This window comes from Symphodus melops (genome assembly GCF_947650265.1).
Source record: "Symphodus melops genome assembly, chromosome: 5".
NCBI lineage: Eukaryota > Metazoa > Chordata > Actinopteri > Labriformes > Labridae > Symphodus > Symphodus melops.
Window position 1 is genome coordinate 11,250,056 of NC_136695.1, and position 24,910 is coordinate 11,274,965.

At 40.2% G+C, this 24,910-nt stretch overlaps 2 protein-coding genes across 3 annotated transcripts in view; both read left to right on the forward strand.

Moving 5' to 3' along the window:
* Positions 1 to 20,863, forward strand: part of LOC306824090 (microtubule-actin cross-linking factor 1-like) — a 54,459-nt gene extending 33,596 nt beyond the window's left edge. Inside the window, exon 2 of the mRNA XM_079344066.1 lies at positions 20,475 to 20,863. Within this exon, the coding sequence (XP_079200192.1) occupies positions 20,475 to 20,518 (44 nt within the window). The 3' untranslated portion in view covers positions 20,519 to 20,863. The remainder of the gene's footprint in view (positions 1 to 20,474) is intronic.
* Positions 1 to 24,910, forward strand: part of LOC306824087 (plectin-like) — a 115,158-nt gene that overhangs the window by 19,486 nt on the left and 70,762 nt on the right. Inside the window, exon 1 of one of the 2 annotated variants that reach the window (XM_079344057.1) lies at positions 2,794 to 3,303. The exons of the other annotated variant lie outside the window; for it this stretch is intronic. Coding sequence (XP_079200183.1) covers positions 3,258 to 3,303 — 46 coding nt within the window. The 5' untranslated portion in view covers positions 2,794 to 3,257. Of the gene's footprint in view, positions 1 to 2,793; positions 3,304 to 24,910 lie in introns of those variants that run through there. 2 annotated transcript variants of the gene reach the window in all.

Consider the following 24,910-nt stretch of genomic DNA (forward strand, 5'->3'; position numbering starts at 1 on the left):
ACCCCATATTGCATATTTTCAGGCAAGCCTACTAAATGGACAATGCGTTGTTGTTTTGCTCATGTGAAAGACGTAATCCTTACTGCACATTGTTAGTAGTGAGATAGTAAAATGTTTGCCCGTGGTATCAACTTTGCACAAGTTTCAAGACATGCAAACCTTTAGTAAGTTATGCCCCTTTGTTTAAATAGGCTTCCTGGAGTTGATGTGCATGCTGTTTGCCATGTCAGAGACAATGAAGCTTCCGTTTTTAACCAGCTCCGTATTGACCTTGAAGCAGTGCCGCATTCTGACCTCTCCTCTCTTTTTTCAGAAAATGCTAAAAAAAACGTATGTACGGTAGAATCAGGTGTATCTGAACCAGTTAGCATGTCAGCTTCCATCCCTGCATCGCTGCATCCCTGTTGGTTTGTGCAGGATAACTGGTGAGTGGGGTCCATTCAGGATGGGTACTTTAGATTTAAATCGCCTACCTTCTCTGGTCAAAACAAAACCAGACAATTCCAAACGGGAATCGAAACTTAGTTGTTTTCAAAGAAGCCAGCACTTCAACATAGCATGTTCTCTTAATGCCCCTAATGATATTGTGAGGTCATTTCATGATTTAGTTCAGTAGATATCTTACATATTGTGCCTTTAAGAAAAAGACTGCACACAGGCATGAAAAGAGAAAGAGTCCTGCAGAATGACTCATGTCAGCCAAAGCAAGCAGTCACACACTTAAATCACACAAAAATCACACAGCTGGGCTAATCTGTACGTTGACATGCTTCTATGTCCATGTGGGTATGTGTAAGTGTGTGTCATGCTGTTATATAAGGCTGGTAACAAAAACAAAACAATTCTTAAGTAGTACTCAGAGACAGCTGCCACAGCCACTTTCACAAGCTGTGCACTTTTGAAAACATAGACACACACACACACGCACACACACACACACACACACACACACACAGACACACAAATAGACACACAATTGAATTCTCCTTGACTGTGCAGAACAGCAAGACTTCCATTTTCTCTGCTGCCAAAAATGTGCCAGTCATTTCCTCCAGACGTCCTTTATTAAGTACAAGAGGCCGTGTGAGAGCTCAAACACAGAGCTTTGCAGCCCGCCCGCCTGCTGTCTGAGCTGATACAGAAGCTAACTGATTATGAGAGGATGGTCTGACTTTAACTATGCTTATTGCTTCTGGGTAAGGCAGGGTTTAAAACATAGTTTGTTGAAAAAGAGGAGCTAAAGATGTTTGCTACTGATGGAGCTTTGTTTGTATCTCTGGACTTTAATGCAAACGTTGGAAGCTTTTCAGAGAAACCGTTTTAATTTGACGATCACTGTCGGCGTAGTATTCGCTCTATGTTTATAGCTGTTTTTATAAAGTCCTGCAATATCTGTTAAAACCCAAAGAGATTGAAGATTTTACCAATAAATAACAGTATGAATCGAGCCATTTTTTTATTACGAGGTCAAGGGCTGGCCGTAGGCTGCCTCAAATTGGAAACATTCCACTTCATTTTGAGCATACCTGCAGAGATGAAACTGTACATTCCCTTTTCTGTTGGTCCATGATTGAATCAAAATTTTTAAAAAAAGGAAAACATCCACAGTGTTTACTATATATGGATATTGCACTTTTGGATTTTTATTGGTCTTTTATAAAACATGTTTGAAATGCTTATAAGCTTTCCAAAGCTGCTGCTCCTGCTGAGGAATGTTGCAACTGGTGTATTCAAATATTTGCCTGGGCTTCTCTTAGTTTCCCTGGAATTCAGTGGCTGCTCTTAATAAAAGCTAGTTTGAAGCGCCCTGCTTAGTGTGTGCACACTTTGAGATATTATAAAAAATATAAGTCCATTAATGTACAACTAAAAGTTAGTTAGTGTCAATTTGAATGATTTGCATTTCAACCCAGCTCATGTACTGTGACTCTACAGTGACTTTGAGTTTTGTGTCCACCATCAGTGTTTTTATTCGGCTTGTAACAGGCAGAATTTTTTTTTTTTTTTTTTTTGCTTTTGTTGCTGTGCTCACAAAGCTCTCATTGAAAATAGTTCATAGACATTGGATCACATCAGCACGTCAGTAAGCCCTCTTTGTTTGATCCCTACTTCGGCTTGTTTGGTACCCTGCAACAGAACTTCCTTTACTTTTGTCCTTTCAAAATAAAACATGATAAAACAATCAACAACAAACAACAAATAAAGTAATGTTTGTGTTAGGCAGTAAAAAAAGCTAAAAAAAACCCTTCAAAAATGCACTTTAAATAAGGCAATTTTTATCGTAAGCTTTGGTTCCTTACACCTTTAAAACATGTAAAAGACTTTATCATGAGTTAAGGAAACATTTGTGAAATTCCTATGTCCTAGCATGCACCAGGGAGAAGTGCTCTCTTTTATTAACTCTTCAGGCAAAAAAAAAAGTACTGCAACAGTTACTAGGTAAGGTGCTATGAGCTGGTGAATGTTGAATTAGGCCTTGGCTTGTTTGGTTTAGTATTAGAGAGAGGGAGTAGTTCTATCTCCCACGTTTGTGATCACTGTGTGGAAGCATCAGCCTCATCCTGGAACTGCTGCAGGGATCTGGGTGTGGCACTGGGATTCTGTGACTCTGCATGGACACACAACACACAGACACACACACACACACACACACACACACACACACACACACACACACACACACACACACACACACACACACACAGCAACACACCAAACATGTTTATTTGTATATATTTGACTTAGCCTCTGCTTCCTAGTATCTCCTTAAGTCATCCTCATAGAGTATAGGGATAATCTAATCTTTATCCTGGTTGGCTGTTTTATTGTAAAGCTGTTTGACTGGCTAGGTTTGTGTTCTAGAGACTGAGGAGGTAGAGGAAGAGAAGGAGGGGACAAGGGAGGAGCCTTGCACCGTGTAGATTCCTACACAAAATGTTTGTGGTGTGAGTGACTGCGAGTGAGTGAATTTGTGTGTGTGTGTGTGTGTGTGTGTGCGCACATGGTGTAGGTACACGAACCAAAACAGAGTGGCGTACCGGTCAGCAGACCTGTAGTGGCAAAGAGAGAGAGAGAGAGAGAGAGAGAGAGAGGAGAAAAGTGACCAAAGAGTGACTGAAGAGACTCACACACTAAGTACAGGAATCTACTCAGACAAGGCATCAGTCCAGCTGAACAGGAAGGCTGCCAGACTTGTGAAGCTTCAACATTCACATCACTCATCATCTTCAATATTCACAAGGAGGCCCGAAAAGACTATGGACACCTTCAGGTCTATCCAAAATGAGATTACGTCTCTCAAAGGTATTTCATTATTCTTATATAGTTTTTTTTTCTCCAGATTTAAAAGGGTTTTTGTAAAGAAGAAAAAGATTGTGCACACTGTTTTGTATTATTGTGTGTCCTTTTAGGAAGGCAGGCAGGGAGGGGTGTCCCACATAGCCATTGTTTGGGAATCAGCGGAAGCTCCGAATATCCCCCCGGCTCAGACACTTTCAACTCAGCCTTCACAATAGTAGTTTAAGTAAAAAAACAACAACATTGTGTTGTAGCAGCTGCGGATAAAAGTTGAGCGCATTCGCCTCCTCTTGCCTAATGTTAGATCTTTGTGCGTGACTTCTGTTGACACAGAAAAATGTGTCACTGTATGCCAGCCTGAGCAAACGGACTGATACTGATGGAGGGAGAGCACGCAGGTATTTCAGTGACATCCTCTCAGACCTCACATTTGCATTGCAAACACAGCATGCAAAGTCGAACATCTTGCCTGTAAAACTAAAATTATCTGTGTAATGTTATCTATCAAGTCGCCCATAATGTCCCTCTTTGTCAGTGTGCGGGTCAATGAGATCTACAGTCAATCTTTAAAACAGGGCACGTAAGGAATGTTTTCACTTTTTGTCAGCACACATAGCTGTTCTTTGCTTCAGTTGTTTCCATAGTTACACATTATACATGTAGGAAACATGTGACCTGTCAGGTTTTACCTCCCAGAACAAGTTAGTTGCACATGTTGCTTCAGTTTCTGTCTACTAACAGAAAAAAAAAAAAAAAAAAGATCACTACTAGAAACAACAAATGACTTTTACATTATTACAGTGATACATGTGTCTTAAGATGACCAGAAATAGAATAAGATAAAGTTTATATTAAGATGGTTCATGTTTATTTGGAGGGGATATGAAATATGCTCTGGCAGCTGGAGAGATGCCAGGTCACTTCTCAAGTACTGCCAATGTTCCCTTGAGCAGGACCCTCAACCCCCATGTGGCCCTATTTGCCTATTGGTGAGAAATGTATCTTGATAACAGAGTGTAAAACTAGCGTGTGTGTGTACTCATGTATTGTATTTCAGTGGGTTTGATTTATTTATTTACTTAAATTGGACTCTAGGTGGTGATAATCGATCATTTGGTTGAATTGGTCAGCTGGTATGGTTGAGTCACAGGTGAACAGAATCTGGAAAGAGCAGGTGAGAACATATACGGTTGTTACCGGAACGCAACATGTTTAACCTAATAAACGAAGAACAGCACACTTTAGCAATAACAACTCATCACATCATCATCACAGTTTGTCTGCTTCATATGTTACAATAAACTGGAGCTTCACAATGTCATTAAATGTTGGATATTTGTGTATGTTTACGCGTTGAAAACTTTCCAGACACCTATGTAAGTGACTAAAGGCAGGATTATAAACCAGGGACATTAGATAGTCATTTCACTAGACTTTCCTCTTAAAGGATGAATGAAGTATGTTGAATTAAAGGGAGTGATTTGTGTAAAACATGTTACAGTGTGTCAAAGTGCACAGCACACTCCTCAGACCAGAGAAAGTTTCCATTAGAGATACAGATACTTTTTGACAGTTTCAGTGCCACAGTATTGCCAACGTAGTAATACGATTAAGACAGTCCGCAGAAGTTTGCGGACAATATTTGGTAATTAAAAACAACCCAATGTTGGCTCTGATGATGCCATGATGCCACCACACCCTAACTCTTAGTGTTGGGGGTGGATATGATGTTGATCGCTGTCAGGATGAAATAAAGGTGACAGTTTGGAGCTCACATTGATTGTGAAGGCTTACTGCACAGGCCGCTGGTCTTAACGCTCACTGTCTCTGTTTCGAAGGTGTGCAGAGGCAGAACTCTGAATTACAGACTAAATGAATTTATCTGACACTACAGCATTTCTTCTGCAAACACCAGAGATGACATTAAGCTAGCTTTTTAGGTCTCTCAGGTTCATCAGGCTCATCCCGGAATAAGTTTTTATAACGGCAGCTTTGCAACTGTCTGACGCTTCGGTTCTCCGTATAGACACTGAGTGTGAGTCCTCACACATTCACACTAATAGGAAACTGTTTATTGGATCTCAATACTGTGCAAAAGCTGGACAAGAAGCTTATGTGATTCACGACGATCCCCACCCCACCCATCCCCACCTCCCACACATACACACCACACACACATACACACACTTTTAGACCCTGATTCATCCCATCTTTTATTTCTGCAGTGTCTAGCTACTGAGAACACTGTGTGATACTGCTACAGAACACAGGCCCCTCTATGTGTACTTTCATTGGATAATGCCTGATTCCAGGAAGCTGCCACATGTAGTTTGTGTGATTGATGTGATCTCTCCAGTGGTCGCTCTCTCTCCACCTCTGCCTCGTTGTGTCTACTCCTCAGATTGATTTCAGCCTCGGTTGCACTTCCTGTGAGGAGACCTGCAGCCTTATACAATCCCTCCATGGGTTGTACAGCTACTGTGTGGAGTCTGAAGTGAGCCATAGCAAACTGTTAGCATCCAATAGACCAAATGTATGTTTTTACACTTAGCTTTTGTCGCTGGACAGCAAGAATACAGCCATTGTGCAGCCATTTCTCTTCTTTTACACACGGAGATATGGTTTACTTTGATTCAAAAAGAGATCTGTCTCGAGTCAGTGATTGAAGTCCATTATCCAGTAAAAGCAAAAATGTAACCTGAAATAATATCCACTCTTAAGGAACATAATATATAACTTGTATGTTTTAAGATGCTTGTTAGTTTAAAAAAAGGTTACGAGAACTGCATTTTTTTTTCTCCTTTTGTTTGGTTATCAAGGTTTCTCATTGGTATTTAACAATCTAAAAATTAAACTTTAAGAAATAAGAGATATTAATGCTGTACTCTATTTTTTCATAATGTGTCATACAAAACAGGGGTGTTGTATGTGCTTGGTTTAAAATTCTGCAATAAATAAGCTTTAAAAAGACTTTATATTTGTAAAAACTGAATAAAGAATGTGATAAAAAGAAAGTTTTCAAACTAAATATTACCAGAAGCTATACTATATTTTGTTAAGAAATATTCTTCATCAGCCAGTGTAAGATTGTTCATGATTAAAAGCCTTGAAACAGCTTATAACATAACCAAATACATAATTTACATATTAGGCAATACTACAGTTCTGTTGGGCAGTGGGCCCATCAGAGAATAAACCTTCATAGAGGCAAATAGAGTGGTGAACACATCTGTAATACATAAGTGCATTTACTGCCCACTATTCCTCTGAGGAGTGTGACACAGTGAAGAACGAGACCTTCACATGCCTCGACCTCCTCTCCTCTATTGTCTAAAGGAAATCACTTTTATTATGCAGGAAATCTCCCAAGGATTGTAAACGTGTTTGCATTGCATTCCAGCCTGTTTGGAAGACTATTGAAAGTCTTAGTTTGACTTCTATTGGTAACACTAAAACTCTACAGTATAAGCTCATGACATCTGTTCTGAGATGAAATGTTCATTTGACTATAATCTTTCATGAAAATCATAACAATTTGAAGGGATTGACGCACATTCCCCTGCCTTTCCATTAAACAGTGTGAAAGGCAGCGTTAACTTTACATTGGCTGCTCTGCTGTTCCGATGTTCAGTCAAACACACATCCAGCCAGTCAGCATGTTTTGTACAAACACTAATCAGAATTCAGAGGGAATTCCCTGACCTGGGCCACAGCCAAAGAATTTAAAGCATTGGCCTGCCTGACTGACTGATTCCCCCTTTTTCCTACTTTTAGACCACTCGTACGTAGATGTAGCTTCCTTCTGTCACATTTTACTGCACCTCTCTTCCTGAGTGGAACAGTCTGTGGCAAAGGTGACATGTTGTCCTGTTTTTCATATGTGAGGTATCATAGACAGTGACAGGCCAGGACTCTGCAGTGGAAGAAGGGAAAGTAGGTTTCCATAGTGGTATGTTTTCCAGCCTTCCTCTCTTTGTTTGCCTCGAGTTTGTTGGATACAGTATGTCAGCTTGTTATATTATTTTTAGATTGGCTTTCCTTCTGTTTCTCCCCCCACCCTTCAAACCCCACAACAAAAACACATGTATGGGGGTCGCCGGTGGCGCAGCGGCAGTGCGTGCGATCCCATGTATTGAGGTTCAGTCCTCGCGCCGGCGGCCCGGGTTCGCGTCCGACCTGTGGCCCATCTCCCGCATGTCTCTCCCCACTCTCTCTCCCTGATTTCCGACTCTGTCCACTTTCCTCCCTCTATGATAAAGGCCAAAAATAAATCTTTAAAAAAAAAAAAAAAAAAAAAAACCACATGTATGATATTTGGTAGCACTCAATGCGTAGGATGCTCCCATAAGCACAGTTTGTTGTGTCAGCATTTACAGGTCTTTGCGGGCGGGATAGTCGCTCTTTGAAGTCGCTCCCCACTCTGCCGTCATGGTGCATTGATGTGAACGATGAGCTAGTGACAAACTGGCGGCTCCCTTTATCACCAGTTTGCTGATTACAGAGAACACTGTTAGCATTCAGGACCGTGTCGGGATTGTGTTAGCTATGTGGGGCATGAGGAGGCGCCACAGAGCGGGATAATGATGAATGAATCCTCGTTTAACAACAGAGTGAGTGAGGGGTACTACGTAGTCTGTGTGTTTACACTGCAATGTGGCACTTCATTGCAGCATGACCAATGTGTGAGGCATTTGTGTGACTGCATGTTTGTCTTATGCCCTTTGATTTTCTTCACCAGTTATTTTCCATCTTGTCATCATCAGGGCCTGATCCAGCTTTTTACCTCAGGACTCTCACATTTAGTAGCACCTGTATGTTAAAATCCCGAAGGCTGGTATTACAAGTGACAGTGTTGAATTAACATAGATTTCTCATCATCTTTATATGTTAGACTAATTGTTAATCAGTACAAAAAACTGCTCCACAGCGGTTTCAACTTTGGCTTTTTCTTCAACTGTATACAAACATGCTAGCTGTGAAGCTGAACTGCAGTTCTTTGAGCCATGTTTTAACATTAGCATGCTAAAGTTGGTAACCATGATAGGGCCAATTGATTTATTTACTGAAGATTCCATTTTTGCTGAAGTTAAGTGAATATATCCATGCCATGATGGCATGAAGAACAGCCAGCAATAGACCCAAAAACAGAGGATGATGGGTGTTAGTTTCAAGTTTGATCTTCTGATCAAGATTACAATTAAAAGTGTCAGAAATATATGTACGTACATGTCAGAAAGAAAAGTCCAAGAAAAATATAAATATTAACGTCAAAGTGGAAGAAGTTAAATATCAAGTGGACAGCCTATTGGCAGTCATTGGCTGTGTCCTAAAAACAGATACTCATTCACTACTTCCTACATTGTGAGTTCTCTGTGGAGGACTATAGCGTAAACTCATCTGGCACCCATTAAATGTGAAGCTTGATTCAGCTCATCAGTAGCATGTTTCAGACTTGATCAACCGACTAACCAGCAGTTAAACATTTCTATCATTTGAACCATACGTGACACTAACATAGCTAAACATGACAGAGAGATTCCAGTCCCAGTTATAGAATATGCCTACTTAGATAAATTATTTGCATAATTTGCATATGGATGGACTAGATGAGGCCACATCCTATACTTCTACCCATTTACCTTAGCATCGGAAAGTATGACTTAAAGTGACTCATCAACTAGCAGGCCAGGCTTACTGTACGTATGTTTGTTTTACTGTATTTTAGTTTACAGTTGCACAAAGAAAAACTATTAAACTATTGTTAAAAAATATTCAGCGGATTTGAATGAATACTCAATATACTCATGTTTAGCATAAGGATAACAGTTACTGAAAATGTGTTCATGATCATGTGTGTTAATATAGTGAGGTTCTAAACACAATGAAAGCTAAACTTAGTTTAGAAAAATACAATTAAAAAGTTACCATGAGTCCCTTTGCAGTCTAGGTGGGTAAAGGTGGTATAGCTGTTATTTCTATTCCTGGTTTTTGTCTTAATAAAGGATTGTTGGGACACTGGAGACAGAGGGGAGGGTCTAAGCTACAACAAAGGTCAGATCTGAACTGATGATTTTGCAGCTTTGTGTCTTGTGCTGTTATCAGTTGGCTACAGTTCTGAAAGAAAAGTAAATGTTACTCCTTCCACAAACATTTAGTCTTTGATCAGAGACAACCAGCTGCCAAAAATGCCAAAAAAGGCATCAACGATCTTTGACAGAAGCTACATGTCAGAGGAATGGAATGAGGCTCTAAAAGCTGGGAAGAGAAAAAGATAAGAATTTAAGTGGACAGTTTGGATTTTTATTGTTTGACAAAGAGTTACTGCTTTATGGCTGTGATAGAGGACTGACTCGCAGAAGGCCCTGTGGACTGAAAATATGAAGATCATAATATGGTGTTGGATTTTTCTCATAATTGGCTTGAAGCAAACATTAATGATTAGAAGACAGCTTCCTGAACCATCTGTTAGTTCAGACAGGAAGTGAGTCATTGATCAATCACCTGAGTTTATTTATTGAAAATCTTATCAAAAAAGGTTCAAGATCAACAGATGACTTAAACTATTGGTCATTTCTGAACATGTATGACTCATATGTTGACACTGCACACTGATTTGCATCTCCCCTATGTTTCTTTCTTGTTATTGAATACATGAAGGCAATTTGGAATGTCCTTGGGATTAATGGTATTTCTCAATTGAAAACAAAGTTCCAAAACTTGCACAAACAGATAATGGATTTGTGCTGTTGTATCGGCAATGGTTTCCAACAATTCCTGAGGCAAACAATGTCTCAGAATGCTCTACCGTGTTCTCTGTCCTTTTTCGAACTAAGCTTCAAAATATTTTTTCACAGAAAACAGCTCCTCCTGCAGCCAAAGCACTGCTGATGTGGAATAAACAAAGCATGAAAGTAGTCATGTTACTTTACTACTACTGTTGTAATAAAATAAATAAAAAAAACAAAAATAACACTACAAAATATAGATTTTTCCTTAAATTTTTAAATTTGCCTTAAAAAACCAAACACATGGAATCACATCTTAGTGCACATAAGGTAAAGTTGAGGACCCGAGCCTGTGGCCTGGTGGTTGTCCTGCAGACTGATGTCATGGGTTCGGGTCGGGCCTGTGGCTCTTTTACTGCATGTCTTTCCTCAGCTCGCTCTCTCCCAAAGTTCTAACTGTATCCATTGATTGAAGACAGAGGTTGTAACCGTGAATACAAAATCAATTCATCTCTGCTGAGCTGAACAGAAGGTCTGACCCGATACACATTTACGGGTCTTCAGTGGAATCTGATTACCATCAGATTGTTGGTGTTGCTCGGCTTCAGTATGGTCTCTAATCTGTGCGGTCTATTTTAGGAGAAGGGACAGGACAATGGATTGTGTAGCTCGTGTTATTGTTGACCTAAAGAATAACTCCTCTATCTTTTCCTCCTCTTTTTCCTTGAAAGCCAACACATGGAGATCCTATCAAATTCCTGCACTGTTTATTGAGGGTGAGAGTCAGGGTTTTTCTAGCATTTATCAGCTGTGGCACAACACCACTGTGTCCTCGACTCTGCTTTATGCTGTTCACATTCTTTCTTTTTTTGTTGTATTCAGAACATATATATTGTCATTCTTTCCTGGTCACCTGTTCTGTCTGCACAGTTCGTCACAGGCTCTCTTCACATCTGGTTTCACAGCCTCGTCCACAAGCACTTGATTAATTGATACACAATTCAGGACATTCCTGTGTCATAGTGATCCCGGCATCCCTGCAAGGAAGTGCATCATGGGAAGTTTCCCCCTCTCTGTTTGTGGTCTATTTTTGGTGCTGGAGGGACCCTGGGGAAAGACCTGACAGTGTTAAGCTGATCCACAGCCCAACAGCTGTGATTTCACTTAGTGTCTCCCTCATAGTGAACTTGAAGCTTCTGTAAGACAAAGGAACAGTCCCGCCTGAACTCTTTACTTCCTCGTATTGTCTTTTTCAGTTTCCAAGGTGAAAGCTCTTCGTGTGAGCATGTCAGCTTGTAGTGCATGTGTCCTAGATGTTGCAATTATTCAAGTAATTAAAAACTCATTTTGCATTGTTGTTGAGGCACAGAATCAGTGAGCGTATAGCTTTTTCAATAATTGTATACAGGTTGATTATTATATGGAAGAGCACTTCTTAAAAGTGTTTGGCCACTTGACACAAGCTTATAAAGTTGTGAAAACAATATTGAAATATTAAAAGGGCTCATGTTTTTCAACTATTTAAATCACTCTTTTTAAAAAAAAAGAATTCAAGAGTTATAATACAACTTAAATCTAATCGTAAAATATATATATTTTTACTATTATTTTTTGTGGCACCTTGTTCTGATACTACTGTCAGAGGTGGCTGTACATCAGCTCTTCTGAAAGCTATTTGCTAACCGACATCGGAGGAAGAAAAAACTCATTACTTTCAGGATGTACGACTGTCGAGATAAACATCTTTGACTGAAATAATATGTTGTTTGTATGGTGAAGTAAACTTTTAGAAATACATCAACTGTGATGCTAATTATGGTTGCACATTACTGGCATTTTCCATTATGTGTTAGCATCTAGCTAACAAAAGATATGTCGTACCAACAGGAGAATATTTGAACGTATTCTAATAAAGTGACTTTTAAAAAGTAATTCTAAATGAAATGCCCATTCCTATGGCAAGAAGAAAGTTCGGTTGACTCATCCATTAGACACAGCAGCAGCAACACCTTTCATTCATGTTTCATGTTTCTGGGGACATTTTACAGGTGTTAAAATGTTCTTTGTCCTCTTCATTTACAAACAGGTTACAAACAGCTTGTCAGAACAGCTTTTTGAATCTTCCTAACAACCAGACAGTAACCTGACAGTTGCTCAGTCAAGACAAAATAATCAGGATACAAGCTTTTTACGTTTCATATCTGATTAAAGGTTAATTCATATTAAAATTACATGAAGAAAGTATTGTTCACAGACTGACTATTGCATTTATTTCATATAGAACTAAAGAATGATGGATACATTAATATACAGATGTAAAGATTAATCATACATTTGTGTAAAATCAATTCAAAGATGTTGAGATTCACATCGGTACTCAAAAAAAATAAAAAATAAAAAATCTTTATGATATGGTGAGCGTGAGAAGCTGTAGAGCAACGTTTTGAAAAGAAGGACGCACCACCATGTTTTAAAGAGGTGTTGAAGCATTTTAGCTTCCCCGAGACAGAAAATGAAAGAGGTGAGAAGATAACAGACAAGATAACAACTGTGTGCAAATATTTCGAGGAGACAGGGAAGTCCACAAAGAGCACAACCAACGTGATGCAGCGTTCAATGGACACCACAATGAGATGCTCCAATCATCTCCTTGTTGCAAAAAAAACAACAAAAAAACAAATAAAAAAAACATTAAAGGCCAAACCACACTGACGGGTGTGTTTGCCGCTCCTAAAGGAGTCTTTTTCAGTCATCATTTGTCTACAGCCTCATTTTGTAAAATAAATCATGAAGGAAATCATAGTGTAAACCAAGTACTGTGAATTGTATCATCACTTTAGTGAATCATTACATCCATACATAAAGACATCCATCAATGTGCATAGGCTATGCATGAATAAAATGTATTGGTTAACAGGATAAAGATTTCTGCCATTTAATGTATAATCTTATTTTATTCATTTCAATATTTGAGCACCTATCCGCTGTAACAAACAAAGATTCATACTTTGGATTCTCTCACATAACACAGGGACTGTGTTAATGACAACGACCAGCTAATAGTTCCTTTTATAATGTCGACATTTGTAACAATAATTACAGCTTTGTGTAAACTAGCTGCATTACATGTGTGGGTATAATACAAACCTTTAGCGTATTAGCACAACAACAATGTTGAAGTGCCAGTGCTTAAAGCATTTATCGTTGCACACAGCCACACACACTATTAGGCCTCTCCAAACACTGGAATTAGAACACTACACAATAGTCCAAACACCATCCTGTTTTTGTATATATTTTCAAATGATTAGGTGAAATATCTCATTTTAACCATTTTCCATTTTTAAATATTTTTGGAAGGAAAAATAATGTCTTGTGACCCCACTTGAGGAATCACTGGTGTTTAACCAACTCATCTAACCAGCCCATCTATGCAGGAAACCTTATGTTAATAAAGTTGATAGACGTATATATACTATGAGTGATGATTCAAGTAGAGAGGATGTCATACACCTTGTAAGAGTGAATCCATGGTGATCTTTGCAGTGTAGATGTCAGGCACAACAATTTCCAAACACAGCAAATAAAATGGAATAATCAACACTGCATAAAATCAAGTTTAAGTACTCAAAAGTCGGTGGCGTGTGCTGCTGCGTTATCTCATGGAACATTACTCTGCACTGAACAAACACACTTTGAACTTTCAGAAGACGAGTATTCACAGATCAGACTCAGAGAGGACTTCATCTTAGTAGTAAACCTTTAGGCTCACTTGTGTTGCCTTGTCCTTCTTAACACTCTTTCTATGGTCCTCTTAATATATCACGTCGGGTTAATGTGTGTGGTGCCATGAGGCAATTTTTTTTAAAAACCATGTTAATCATTAACCCTCTACACAGAGCACACCCAGTTTAACACATGCTTGAGGAGACAGCTTTATATGACAAACATTTCTGCTGTTCACACTTCATGCAGGATATCATTCATTGTCCAAGTTTAGGCTCTCGTCCGGTCCGCTTGCATCAAAATGTATTCTAGTCCTGATAATTTTAGCAGCCCTAGTTAGATGGCCTGGTTGCATTCAACAACTATGTACGACTTTGACCCTCTTTAACCTCTCACACACTCTCTCTTTACACTATATTACACAACACTGCTCTCTCACTGGCTTCAAAAGTGTTGGCATAAAGCCACGTCACTGAGACGACGGTGTGTGGCTCTGATCCAGCCCATCTATACACTGCAATTTCATTCAGAAGGATGCTGTGTCTGTCCCATGGTCCCACTTTTTTTCTCTTCTTTTGTGAACAAAGAAGCTTTTGACACGCTGTCTCGGGGCACAAGGAGAACATGTCTATTGTCCCACAAAGAGCTGCATGGAAATCTTACATTTGGCCTCATGAATTCTCTAATGTGGCTGTAATTATTGAATTCAGCGTCTCGTCTGTCATTCCAACGGGAACTCTTGAGTGCTTGTGCCAGATTTAATTTTGATCCTTTCACTCGTGTCCTTTGTTCCCTTTCAAATTAACACCCTTGTTTCCCTTTGTGTCTCCTCTGAAATATTATCTGTTTTTCAAACACTTGAATGCCGCACACACAGACATGAGCAGAGGTATTATTATAGAGGGCGGCTCTGACCTGTGAAGGAGAGGGGGGAGACTCCCATTCTGTCTGATCGACACTGCGTGACGTGTTTGAAAACGAGAGCGAGAGAACGAGCGCTGATAGTGAGAGAAAGTCAAAAGATCCGGCGCGACACACTGAGATCAAAAAGAAGAGAGGGAGCTCGCTGTGAAGGAAAGCTGTCAGGACAAAGCAACAACTTTAAGTTCCAACTCTTTAAGTTCCATGAACTTCAGTGGAAATGCTCAGCATGGAGTCCTTCTACTCAAGCAAAGGTAAGGCGTGCTTGTTGTTGTGTGGATTCTCGGAGTGAAAAGAGCTGCAGCTGAAAGGAGAGAAAGAAGACAGGTAATGCAGCCGGGAGGTAAAGCGATACAGGTGCAGAGCAGACGGGGAGAGAGAGTGTTTGTGGACAGTGGGAGGGACTGCACATGGGGTCAGACTACAAAGCAGCACCAAACTCTTAACAGGTGTCTGTGTGATCTCTGATTCCCTTTAGAAGAAGACAGAAGGATGGTAAACTATCAGATGATTGTCTGTTTGTTTTGACAAAGTACCTGCTTCAACTTAGTCAGTTGGACTCATTCACGGCTGCATTGAATTTGTAACTTTTTTTACCTCATTATGGTGGAGTTGACTTTTGAACACAAATCTGAAAACAAAGCGATGAATTTGGTTCTTTGATCTCAATGTTGTTTCTTCATTCTGAATTTAAACTCAAAAACAATTTACATTAATTTCCATTTCATTGGATCAATATCATGACATAAAAGCATGCACACTTGAATTTTAATAAATATGAAACAGCATGCATACTGCATAATTCATTTTGAATGCATTGAGAATGTGAAGAAGAAGAATTCAGCGCACCATTTTATTCAGGTGATCTTTACGTCGATGTCTGATCTGTCAGATAGGGATGGCTGTGAATGTAACTTCACTATTACTTGAATGTGCATTTCAGTCCAGTAGTTACAGTAGATCAGCTGTGACATTATGCAACCACTAAACAATGGACACATTATAGTTATGCCGAGTTTCGCCTAAGGGGACTTGTATTAGATTCCCACTGTTCTGTTTAGCGTTACACTGACAGAATGAATAATGGAGGAATCATTTCCTAATATTTGCTTGTTCAGGCTTCTCAGATATGAGGATTTCATCGGTTTTCAGTTTATACCAAATTGCAGAATCTCATGAAGTTTTAGCTTTGAGGACACAACGACTCTTGAAACTGAATTCCTTCGTTTCAAAAGTCCAAGACAAAGTTGTCAAATCGGTTGCTTGATTTGAATTCACAGTGTTGAACAGCCCTGAGTCCCTGAGTTACAGATGCAGGGAAATAATCAATTTCCAAATGGAACAGTGTTTAACTTGACAGTAAATGTACGTCAGAGTGTCTTTGGTAATACAAAAAGACCTGTAATAGTGACGCTGTTTGAACCACAATCGTAATTCTCCACAGTGCCTGAAGAACTTTTTTCCCCTCTGTTTGTCACTGGATTTTGTTTCTATTTGTTTTTCTTGTCAGTGCTTGCAAAGAACACAGCATGCTCTCCAGCTTGTAATGATTGTGTTTACCAAAGTATGGAAGACCACAGGTTTATTGTCCTCATGCCTGTACTCCAAACATATGATTTTCACACAGCTGTCAGAGCTTTGTTTGTTTTGCACTTCTCGAGAGGAGGTGACACGTGAAGGAACAAAAGTTTAATGAGAAAGCCACACTGACGTTCATGCGGTTTTTATTCATTTATTTAGCATCAGAATGGTTTCAACTTGATACGTTTTCTGTTGTCATGTCAGCAGTTTTTATTTGATATCCCATCAAAGCAGATTGACCTGCAACACTGCAACTCCCAAAAACATCACTATCCCAAACTGGGCTCTTCCTGCACTCGATGAAAACACAATGTTTTTAAATGCATTAGGTGATTAAACAACCAGGGATATTTTTGGGAGTCCCTGTGTTAGCATTTTTTTTGCCTTCGAGGAATTTTTTAAGGGCCTGAACAATATGGGATTTTTGGGGACGCTGATCGCGATAATGGGGAGAAAAAGACAATCAAGAAAGAAAATCTTTCTTAGATGTAATTCAAATGTGTAGTTATCAAACACTTGTGGAAAAGATGGTATGACATAGACAAGATACTCTCAACCGGAAAGTAACTGTGCATGTACTTGCATCACAGCTTGACACTCTGGAGAGTGATAATGATTGTTATAATCCATATCGCACTCTGCTGGTAAAAGAGAACTGCTAGTGTTATACAGTAAAACCCAGATGAAATGCTTTTTAACTGGTGAATTAATCGAGTAATTTTGTCACATATCTGTGTTGAAAAATGATCTGACACAGACAGTCACTGGACATGTTAATATCGGCCGATATTGTTGGCTGGCTATTAATCAGTCGGGCTCTAATCTTTTTGATGACTCTGCATCTGAACAATTGATATGTGGCTGTGTTTGCTGACTCTTTTTTTTTTTTTACACAGCTTACAGTTTAATTCTTGGGTTTATATGCAAGGCTGAGCACACAAAATCCAGTATCATCAACAAATGATGTCATAGGCGTAATGCCAAGCGGATTAAGCTCATTTCAAAACAAAGGTGAACCTTTGGTTGGCTCTCTCTCTGTTGGACAGGCAGGTGGCAAACACCAGTGCTTGGCTTCTGCTAGCTTCTGTTGGAACATTTTGTATACTGTACAAGCTACAAGGAACTCACTCTCCCTTTAACCTCTAATCTCCTGATGCTGCATCAAAAAATGGATTGCACCGTCTTCGTTGTAACTCAGTATTGGACAGGTGCTGACTGTGGCCTTACAGCCCTGCAGAGATTTACAGTCTGAACTTTACTCGTTGCTCCCTAATTTCCCAGTTGATGTCCCTGTTTCAGCAACCTGCGCAGTATATTAGCCTCTGTGTGCTCTGCTGAGTGTGATGCTGCCATGTGGCTCGCTCTCCACAGAGCTGACGGAGAAGAGATTTTCCTCGCACTCAAAAGCCCTTTGCTGTCACACTCTCTGGGATTACCGAGGGAAATTTTTTCCCATAGAGCTTCCCTTAGGCCGCAGCGCAACTCAAAGACCCCCCACAGAGTGAGGAGAAGTGGAGTACTGTGTGTTTCTGTCTGAGAGTTTGGCTGGTGGAGGTTTTGTCTGTCTGGAGAACAGAGCAGCAGAACAGAGGGGGAAAACCTCGGGCACATTTCTAAGGCTGTGCTCACTGAGTGAGTGTGTGTAAGGTTGTTTAGGGACTGCAGGGTCTGCAGTCCTCTAGTGGGCAACAACAGAGACACAGCATTTCCTCAATATTTTACATAGGAAGGTTGTTGTCCTCGTCATCGATTCTGTAAATAAAGCCATTCTGTAGATCGTCCTTAGGCAAATGAAGTCAGGGTTATTTGTCCTTATAAGTCCTACAGTTGGACATACGTCTTTGAGAAAGAGAACTGTCTTTCTTATTTTGAAGTGTCTGAAGACAACGTTTGATATGAATTGGAACTATGCATAAAAAATGAATTCAAATCCCTTTTTAAAATGTTGTAAGATAAGCAAGAATTATTCCTGATTGTCAAGCCAACCCTGTGGGCTGATGAAAACTGATTTTGTAAGAGTACGAGACATTGAACTTGCACAGGAACTCCTCTGCTTTTCTATCTTGAGTCAAAATGCAATCAGTAAAATGTAACACAATCTTTTTAAATAAATGGTACAGCTCTTTCCCTTTTAAGATCCAGAGAATGCTGCATGCAATGGAAGACATGACAGTCAATACATCATGCTTCCCAGCCCCATCATGCTGTCCTTGGTTCACACATTGCAATCCGTCACTTTCCAGCAGCAGACTGTCCGTCCAGGAAATGTGACCATGATGTTCCAGAGGAGAGTCTGACTGCTCCTCTATGTCACATCCTGTTCCGAAATTAATTTGAAAACGTCACAGGCTCAAAACATGGACATGGTGTGATTGTAATAGCAGTTGTTGTCTCCTGCCTGTTTTCATTTCAGTGAGCAGACTTGTTAACTTCTACATGAAGTGGCTGTCAAGCAGTCAAGTAGTTGCCCTTGGTTGAACATGTAGTCCATGAATGGAGGCCGAGGTTGTTAATCACAAGTTTCCTCTCATTACGAAACAACATGAACACATCTGATTGTATAATATCACATTTTTAATAATGACAATTATTTTCTCTTTACATGTTGTTCGTTTTCTCCAGATCTTAGGAAAACCAGCGCTGTTATCCAGAGTGTAAAATTGAGTTTCTCCTCCCAGGATTAATAAAAAAGTGTATCTTAAACTTCCTGAAACCCTTTTTGGATTAGTTTTATAAAAAAAATGCATCAGTGATAGTTTTTAATATTTGCATGAATGTATCCATGTATCCATGCACTCATGGACTGTTCTTAAGGAGTATTTGGCAGTTAAACTGTAAGGTTGTTGGCGTCACATTAAAGGGGTAAGAAGCCACGAGAAGGAGATGTAACCATTTGGACGAGCGTTTCCAATGTAGGACACAAATAATGTGAACTGATCAAACTTCTTAACTGGCCCACTAAAATGTTATTATCATCTCTTTTAACTTAATGTACATACACATAAAAACGACATCATTTTTCACCATAAACACCAAGGCAGAGACTGACAGCTGTTGAAAACTACACCAAAAGTTGGCCTTTTTTTAGAACAGGATATTTTATGGAGCGCCGGTGTCATACATTTAACACAGTGTTGGTTTCACATGAGAAACATCATCAGGGCTGGTTGGTAGCTAGTATTCAAGTTACTGACATAAACAGGAAATTGTACCAGTGAATATGTGTGAGGTATGACCTACACGGTAGCAGGCGATGTGGGTGGTAAGTGTTGGGGGCAGAGTTGAATGACCCCGGGGGGGTTAAAGGACAGCTATAAAATTTGATGGCTCATCTGAAATAGTCTCTTCACTGAGGACGTTTGGGACATATTCAAGTTGCCAGTCTATTTTTTTTTCCAGAGCTTTCACATCAATGTCTAGTTCTAGTTCATTTTATAGCTAAAGTAAAAAAGGGGATCATGTTGATGAATAAAGCAAAGCACACATTAGCATCATCTATACTTTAGATAACAGATCATGCTGTTTTATACAGGACTAAAGCTCTCTGCCTTTTCTTCCTAAACTATGGCGATGCAACAAATGATTGTCTGCCTATGATATTGCATTATTTATCCTTATGTCTTATTTGTAAATTTGGTTTTAGTACTTTGTGTATTTGTACGTTTTGCATCTACAGGCTTGCCTCATCAGTATTTACTTGTACTTTCACAGTGACAATAAAGATCATATTATTTTGTTTGAGGGACTTTGACGATTAAAATTGCAAAGCAACTCTTAGTAATCTCCTCTTACTTTAAGCTTAGCAACAAAAACCTGCCTCTATTCTCTTTGCCCAGTAGGTGGTGACATAAACCAGTTCATGTCAGCTGGCCTCTTGGAGGAGTTGTTCAAGTTCATATCCAGTGAATTCCCTCGCTCAATCTTCTGCATGACAACTTTAACAAGATCTAAATCTCCTCGCTCTTATCTTCAGAAGAAATTCCTTAAAAAAGATCACCTTCACCTGCACATTTGAGCGTGATGATGAATCTATAAGTTGGCCCTAAATGTTGGTTGTCTGAATGAACGCTTTGACTGCCAGAGGGCATTCTCGCTGTGCTCTACTAATACAACACACTTGGAAGACTCATTTCTATTGAATTCATTATACATTGCTTTTTATATACTACAGCTGTGACTCTACTCATGCTCTATGTCTTTCTCTTTGTTTTTGTTTTTTTTCAGGTGAGTGCCCTTTCTTCTGCTCTCTCATTGTGGTCCGAGGATGATCTGGAACGTCTCAACCAATAAGTACTGATTCAAAGTTTTGTCTAAAAATGACTGCTTAGAAGACACTTGTTCCATTTGTCCCATGGCTGACTTTAGTATGGCCTACAGCATACAAGAATACAAGCTTATGGGGTAGAGATTAGATAGGCGCATTTCCTTGTTTGATACTCAGTAATGCCCATCTTACAGACTTAGACTTCAGAGCAGGTTTTTATGCTGTCTGGAAAGAGTCATGAGTTGGAATGGTGGGGTCAAGACCTGCCCTTGCAGACCATCATTCTCCTCTGAAGTGCATCTGGAATGTTTTACAACCTGTGAGATGAACCATATGATGGGCGGTAACAACTGGGCGTGATGTAGCCCCTGTAATGGAGCAGGTCACTTCACTGCTGGGCTTTAAGTGTAGTATTGGGGGGTATATCGTGTATTCCTGCAACTTGAATGAAGACTGCTGTTCGGTAAATGGAGACACGGTAACACAAGAAATACCATCAGTTGCTCCAATGATGTGTGGGTGGGATTGAAGGGGTGGGTCGGTGGCAAACAATGATTGTTCAGTTACTTCAGACTTTACTCATAAAACAAAAATGCCAAGAACGTTGTGCGTTTGTGTGTGCAGCCTGTCTCTTTCATGACACTACCAACCTTGTGCTTCCACACATCAGAACTTTTGACTGGAGGTGTTTAAACAAGGGCTGACACAAAGTGATATCTTTTTTTTTTTTTTTTTGCGAGTTCCATTTCACGCTGGTTCACATTTCATCACCTGAGGGTGGGTAGTCTCTCTTGGAGGGATGGTGGTCACACCTCACATAGGTGCTCTGGCAGCTGCACAAAAGCAAGTTAGATCATTGCAAAAGGCGATCCAACTGGTTTGGTATCCCTTTCAAAGGACGCGCCACAATTGACCTGACATGATACTCCATAGAAAACATGTCGATGTGCTTCGGAGGCAAGCGTTCACAGAGGAGCTTCAGTTTCACCACAAGAGTGGACTGTTTGCCTAATTTTCTGCTTTGCAACTGTATGATCGTGAAACCAACACATATGCGGCCCTACACATTTCTTTCTGCATCCACTGAGGGGATCCATTACAGATAACTCGTCAAATACTCACAACGTGGATTCGTTTCTGAGACTGTCGCATGAGCAGAGGTGGCAATTAAACAAGTCATTTGTAGGGTTGCCAGGGGAGTAACCCGATAGTCTGCGCACTGCAGCAGGTTTGCTGTTTTTGTCCCCACAGGGGCCACACGCCCTCAAGGACAAACTCTTAATACGCTCTAAATTCTAAGCTCTCTGGGTCTTCGTAGTTCTTTAAGGCTGCTTTCTTTGCCAGAAGTGATAGATAACTCCACTGTATTGTCCCGTGCTGGAAAAAAACTTCTGCTGGCTTGTTTTACCACGGCTCGAGGAAGGAAGCTGCCCATTGTTTGGCCTGTTATTCTATCTTTCATGCAGGAGCTACAGTTGTAGGTGGAAAACAGGATGCAAAGCCAATAAAGCCATACAGATAAGAACAAGGGAAAAGGAAAGAGAAATGCCCTCTGCTGCAGAAGTGAAGACACTTGTGTGGGCGGGGTTGTAACCCTGACATGAATAGCCTGTATTAATTTAGATTAGCTGATCAGATCAGTATGAATTAATAACAACGTGAGTCAAAGGGAAAATCAGTGTTGGCTCTATGTGGGTGTTTATTGTTACTTCCAGTGTATTGTACTGAGCACCTCAACAGTTAACACCTGCTGTTTTATTAATCCAGCAACAGTGGAGCCTGAGGGTGTGGTGTACTATTTCCCAACTTCATGTCTTGGACGCTTTCCAGTCTCACAGACAACTTTGTTTCATATACAAATAACCCTATTGGTATTATTAAAATGTAAAATAAGAGCCTAATGCAAATCATTCAAATCCTGCTCCACCCAGAAGGTGAAGCTGCAAAATAAGTCTTGTTGTATTGAGGCCACAAGCGCAGACTAGAGAGTATCATGCTGTGTGATTTATTTTTGTGACACGGCCGACAGACTGTGAATTTTTTTGTCACATCGTTGCATGAACCAACAGGCTGGGCACATTTAGTCGTTTTTTTTTACCCTCCTGTAATTACACACTACTGCAGAGGGGCTGTGATTTAGAGACAAGCAGAGCATTCCTGATGTTGATGGGGTACACAACTGTAAGAAAGAGCAACAACTTGTGCATGGGAATGTGATGAAATGCTGTTTCTGTATAAGCAGAATGCTGGTAGGGTTTATTTCTCAATTCTGCACCCTCTTCAGAGGGCTGCCTGGACACATACCTGTCTGTTATCCTCATGCGGGCACTGCTTCATCCTTCGCCCCTCAGCACTGGAATGACAGGATTTTGTTGTTTTACTTCATCAGATAAAAAAACAGAAATAAAATAGGCATGCTTCAGGGATGAGTCTGGAAACTTTCTTGCAAATTACTGACCTTATCTTTTTGGGTGTGGGATATTCAAAAAGGCAGCGCATTGTCCATTCCGGCAGCAGCTGTGGTTTTTCTTTTTCACGATGAGGTTACAAGAGCCCTCTGGTGGGTGGTTCAACACAGTGAAAGGCAGTTTATGAATGTTACTGTGGTGGTAATGATGGTGAGTCATGGCTGTCTGTATCTGTAGCTCTAAAGCTGTGGGAGAAAAGCCCGCTTTTTTTTTGCCCAGCCAAAAACACAAAGTTGTGCAACTCTTTTTTTTTTTTGTATGAAAAGAGGAGCTCTTCAAGACTTTTTCCCCTCTACGCTCAGAGGAAAGAAAGAATGCAACTGATTCATTCACTCCAGATGGAGGGGTTTTATGGGAGTGTGGATTATAAATCATCTTTCTGTGTGTGTGTGTGTGTGTGTGTGTGTGTGTGTGTGTGTGTGTGTGTGTGTGTGTGTGTGTGTGTGTGTGTGTGTGTGTGTGTGTGTGTGTGTGTGTGTGTGTGTGTGTGTGTGTGTGTGTGTGTGTGTGTGTGTGTGTGTGTGTGTGTGTGTGTGTGTGTGAGAGAGAGAGAGCAGGCACCTATATTATGTTGGTCTCTGTTTATTTTTGACTGATTGTCGGGATGCCTCAGTAAAAATAAAAGCCAGCCTCTTCAGGTTACAATGCAAATCGGCACATGGTGGCAGCCATTCAGGGAAGTCAGAGACCGGATCCTGTGTCAGGTTTTGTTGTGTGATACACGGTTGCCCCTGGCAGCATCAGAAGCAGCAGGCCCACGTTCCTCAACCGTGGTAGACACATGGTATTTGACTAACCTGTGGGTTGCGTTGCTACAGCAACAAAGCCCAGCAAACCACGCCCATGGGTGTTTTGCAGACGCTGACTCATTGTGCAAATATCCAAATTGTATTGAATCTTTTTATTTTTAAAACTGGACTTTGTTTGAACATTAGAGAAATAGATCTAATCACATTTCTCAGCTGTTTCTTTCCATTTCACAATGTGTGCCACTGGCTGCGGTAACTCTCTGAATCTGTGTGGCACTCATAGGCTGATCCCTGTTGGCACTGCCAGGCCTGGTGCTCTGTACAGCCATTTTATACCCTCCTCACCAACCACACCAGAGCTCCATTTTGTGAGGGTCAGCTTAAGCCCGATGTGCTCTTGTATGGAAAGACAGTAGCTTCTCAATTTCTAAAGTTTGTCCTCATAAAATGTACTAACATGCCAAATTGCATCCCTTAAAGTGTACTTTTATAAAAAGATAAACAATTGGTTTGTAAACTACAAAGTTGATTTTTATTTTTATTTTATTTTTTTTGGGGGGGGGGGTCAGTAATACAGAGACAACACTGTGATAAAATAGGGTTAGGTTGTGTTTGTGGTTTTGATTTTGTCGATAGGAGAGTAAACTTATCAGCTTTATCTGATCTGACGATGTTTGTTTTAAGCACAGAAAGAAAACATTGGACTCTCTCCCCATATCTTCTACTTTGCCATTCTGTGTCACTACAAGGGCAAAATCAACAACACTACAAGGTCAGGAACTATAACCATGAAAATCCTTTCTGGATTATCTTGTCTTTTCTGACAGGGCTTTAGGTAAAGGATCCAGGAAGGGGCCACATTGTGTGTTTTTTTTTGACACAGCCATCAAAAATTATTGAAAGGAGGATTCTGTTTTGACAGGTAGAGAGCCCGAGCAATTTGCCTGAACAAAGTATTACCTGTTCCGTTCAGTCTTATCTTTATCACTTTCTCGAACCCTTCAGGGTGAACTGAAGAAAAAAAAAAGTGAAAGGAATCTCATCACTCTTGAAATATGCTCTCCTTAGATGCTCTTCAAAACGAAACTTGCATTCCAGAGCTACATGGTGGCTCTGTTTTTTTTTTTTTGTCGAGCTATTTCTTGGTTTCAGTTCGACTTTAACCCGACTTTTTATCGA